This window comes from Eimeria acervulina, genomic scaffold, assembly GCF_000499425.1.
Source record: "Eimeria acervulina Houghton genomic scaffold, Eah_scaff799, whole genome shotgun sequence".
NCBI classification, from domain to species: domain Eukaryota; phylum Apicomplexa; class Conoidasida; order Eucoccidiorida; family Eimeriidae; genus Eimeria; species Eimeria acervulina.
Window position 1 is genome coordinate 9,727 of NW_013549595.1, and position 3,606 is coordinate 13,332.

The window sequence follows — 3,606 nt, forward strand, 5'->3', positions numbered from 1 at the left end:
TGCTGCTGCTGCAGCTGCTGCAGCATCAGCAGCATTTGCTGCAGCATCAGCAGCATTTGCTCTAGCAGCTGCTGCACCGTCAGCAGCATTTGTCGTAGCAGCTGCTGCAGCACCAGCAGCATTTGCTGCAACAGCTGCAGCAGCATCAGCAGCATTTGCTCTAACAGCTGATGCAGCATCAGCAGCATTTGCTGTAGCAGCAGCTGCAGCATCAGCAGCATTTGCTGCAGCAGCAGCAGGTCGCGCTTTGTCAGAATCTGTTTTGTCTCAGTGTCCTTCGTTTTTTTTGAATTGTAAAAATACTTTCTCTCTGTTGCTGGCTATTTGTACTACCCTAGAGCCCCCCTGAGAGCTGCTGCTGCTGCTACTGCTGCTGCTGCACACAATTAGCTGCTGCTGCTGCTGCTGCACACAATTAGCTGCTGCTGCTGCACGCAAATAGCTGTTGCTGCAGCAAGCATAGCAGCATCAGCAGCAGCTCTACGTACGCAAAACTCAATGCTCTAACGCGAAGACACCGCAAGCTGCTGCTGCTGCTATTACTGCTGCTATTACTGCTGCTGCTGCTGTTGCTGCTGCTGCCTTCTTAGTTACATCTACAAACTCGGTGAGTAGGTGCTGATGTCTAGAGAAGAGATACGCAAAGAAAATGCAAAAGACAAACAAAAGCAAAAAGCTTCAGTCCATCGAGTTATACTGCTGCAGGAGCTGCAGCAGCAGCAGGAGTTTCTGCTGCAGTTGTTGCAGCAGGAGTTTCTGCTTTATTTGCTGCTGCAGTTGTTGCAGCAGGAGGTAATTGTTATGCTGCACTTATCCGATAAACTTCCCATCCCTGCTGCAGTAATGAATAATATAATATTATAAATAATATTATTGCTGCGAAATAAGTTAAATTAAATGTTCATTTATTTTTTTGCGGGTATTACTTGCTGCTTAAGAGAAGGAGGTAAAGAGCTCTCGATCTTTTGTGCTTTTGCTTTATCGGTAACAACCAAAGTATATAAATGTTTAGAACAGCGTATCTTGAACTTTGTTATCAGAGAGCCTGCAGAAGAAGGTGCAAAAGGCTGCCCCTTCGGCCTCCTTATACTCCTCAGTATTACAACTTTTCGCGCATCTTTCCTTCGCGCTGTCTGCAGAAACTCCCGAATGTCTCTTATCTCTCGCGCCATCTTCTTCTCTTCTCACCTGCACGTACACCCCAGCACACACGCATTATATATATATAGATAGATAGATATAGATATAGATATAGATACTCTATATATATAGGTATATAGATATATAGATAGATATATCTATCTATATATAGATATATGTATATCTGTATATATATATATACAGATATATATGGATATATATATATATATATATATACGGAGAGAATGAAGGAGATAGAGAAAAAGAGTTTGTTCTGGGGTGTATAGGCATATTTCGTTGACTGGAGAAAGAAGAATAAGAAGGGGGGATGAAGAAGAAACAAAGAAAGAAAATAAATAAGTAAGAGGCAGATAAAAACAATACAAGAAAAAATAATATATTTATATTATATTCATAAACAATTAAACAACACAAACATACACACGTCTGCTTGACCCCCTTAGTTGCTGTGTGCTGCTCTCTCCTCCTCATTATCTAGCTAAACTTGCATGCCCCAAACACTAAGCCCCAAACCCTAATTACTCTAAACCCTAAACCCTAAACCCTAAACCCCAGAAACCCTTCTTTTGAGCGGCATGCAGCCCACGAGCAGGAGCAGCCCTGAGCGGGCTCCTCTCACTCTTTCTTCTGACGAGAGAAGAGGTAAAATTGAATAAAATACGCTCAAAATTAAATTAAAATAATCAAAAGAATAAGAAAGAAACAGCAGAAGGCCGCGTGCAGAAGGTAGAAGAAATAAAGAGCAGCAGCAGCAGCAGCAGCAACAGCAGCAGAGAGACCCAGATAAAGTAGAAGGGATACGCAACAGCAGCAGCAGCAGTTGTCTCACCTTGAAGACGCGAAGAAAGAATAAATAAAAGACAGCAAACTCAATAAATAACACTTTGCAAGCCGAACAAACACTAAAAACATTTCTCTTGCAGCAGCAGCCGCCCCACTGCAGCGATTAATACATTTGGGGCTGCATGCAGCAGCAGCCTCTTTGCTGCTTTTTTTGTTTGTTTGTGATAAAGTTAAACGTTTATTTTGTTTATTATTTTTAATTTATTTAAATAATTAATATTAAAAATTCTTTACTTCTGCCTCCTTGCTATTCCGAAGTGTGTTGCAGCTGGCTGCTGGGTCCCCGGAGCACCGGAGCTCTTAGCGTTGGCATATCTAAGAAACCCTAAACCCTAAACCCTAAACCCTAAACCCTAAACCCTAAACTCTAAACCCTCAACCCTAAATCTCTGGCAGGTAACATGCATGAGGGCATAAGTACATTAGTTGTTTATAGTTATAGTTGCAGTGCAGACAGCAGAAGAGGGTTTAATTGTCTTAATTATTTATTAGAAAGACGTCTTCTCTAACTCTTCTCACACTCCTTCACCTCCCCCAACCCCAAGCCCTTATGGTGCTACTCCTTATAGAAGAGAGCAAAGTATATCTGCTGCTTCGTATTAGCTCTTCCTTTATATCGTTTATTGCAGCTCGCAACTGTTCTACAGATAAGGAGGCAGAGTAGAGCAACCCTGAAGGCTAATAATACATTTATGAATCAATAGCATTCTTTCTGCATATATCAATAGGGGGATTGAGTACGTCTGCATGCACCGTTTCTTTTCTTTGCAAAACAAACAGCTGCAGCGTAAAGGGGCGGGTACGGTGTTGATAGATGCAGCATACTCTTTATATATGTAGTTAAGACGTGCATTACTTCTACTTGCATGAAGACTAGCTATGCAGACTAAATTTACTCTTTAACAAGTGTCTACAGCGTTTATTAGATTGAGTAAAGCCAATAGAAGTGAGAGACCCAGAAAGCTGCTCGCCGGCTGCTTAAAATTTATAATCTATCATTTCCTTGTGTTGTGATGTAGGTGTATTCCCCAGCTAAGAAAGTACTCGCGTATAGGAGAACTTATACTATTACACCTTGAATAAGGTAATTGGATGTAAGAAAAATAATAAAACATAAACAAACGAGGCTGGCAATAGAGAGATACGTCTATAAGCTTCTGTCCTCGGTGAAGACAAATTTAGTGCTGCCCTCGGAGTTTCTATACGCAACGCTCTTCCCAGCCGGGAGGCAATCAATACGTAGATAAGAGGATTTATATGCATGCTATATATATATATATATAACATGCATATATATATATATATATATATATATACATATATGGGTATGCATATATACAAATATATATGTATATATATCTATATATAGAGATTCACATACATATGCTGGAGTACTTACGCAGCAAACAGAAGAAAACAAAACTTCTGCCTTTTTGGGTGATTAGGAAGAAAAAGCTTTTGGAGAGGGCCCTTGAATAGAGCAAAAGGATATTGTGCATGCAGATGCCGCCCCCTTACAGAAAGCAATAAGCAGAGATGAAAGGGAAATAGACAGTCGCTGGCGAAGCCAGAAGGCAGGGAGAAGGTTCTGAGGCGTTCATC

At 40.9% G+C, this 3,606-nt stretch overlaps 1 protein-coding gene across 1 annotated transcript; it reads right to left on the reverse strand.

Moving 5' to 3' along the window:
* Window positions 1-905: 905 nt before the first annotated feature.
* Window positions 906-1,172, reverse strand: EAH_00070000 (hypothetical protein, conserved; the record flags this gene model as incomplete). Its single annotated transcript, XM_013394407.1, has 1 exon — window positions 906-1,172. The coding sequence occupies one exon, from the start codon at window positions 1,170-1,172 to the stop codon at window positions 906-908; it is 267 nt and encodes an 88-aa protein (XP_013249861.1).
* Between the last annotated feature and the right edge of the window lie 2,434 nt (window positions 1,173-3,606).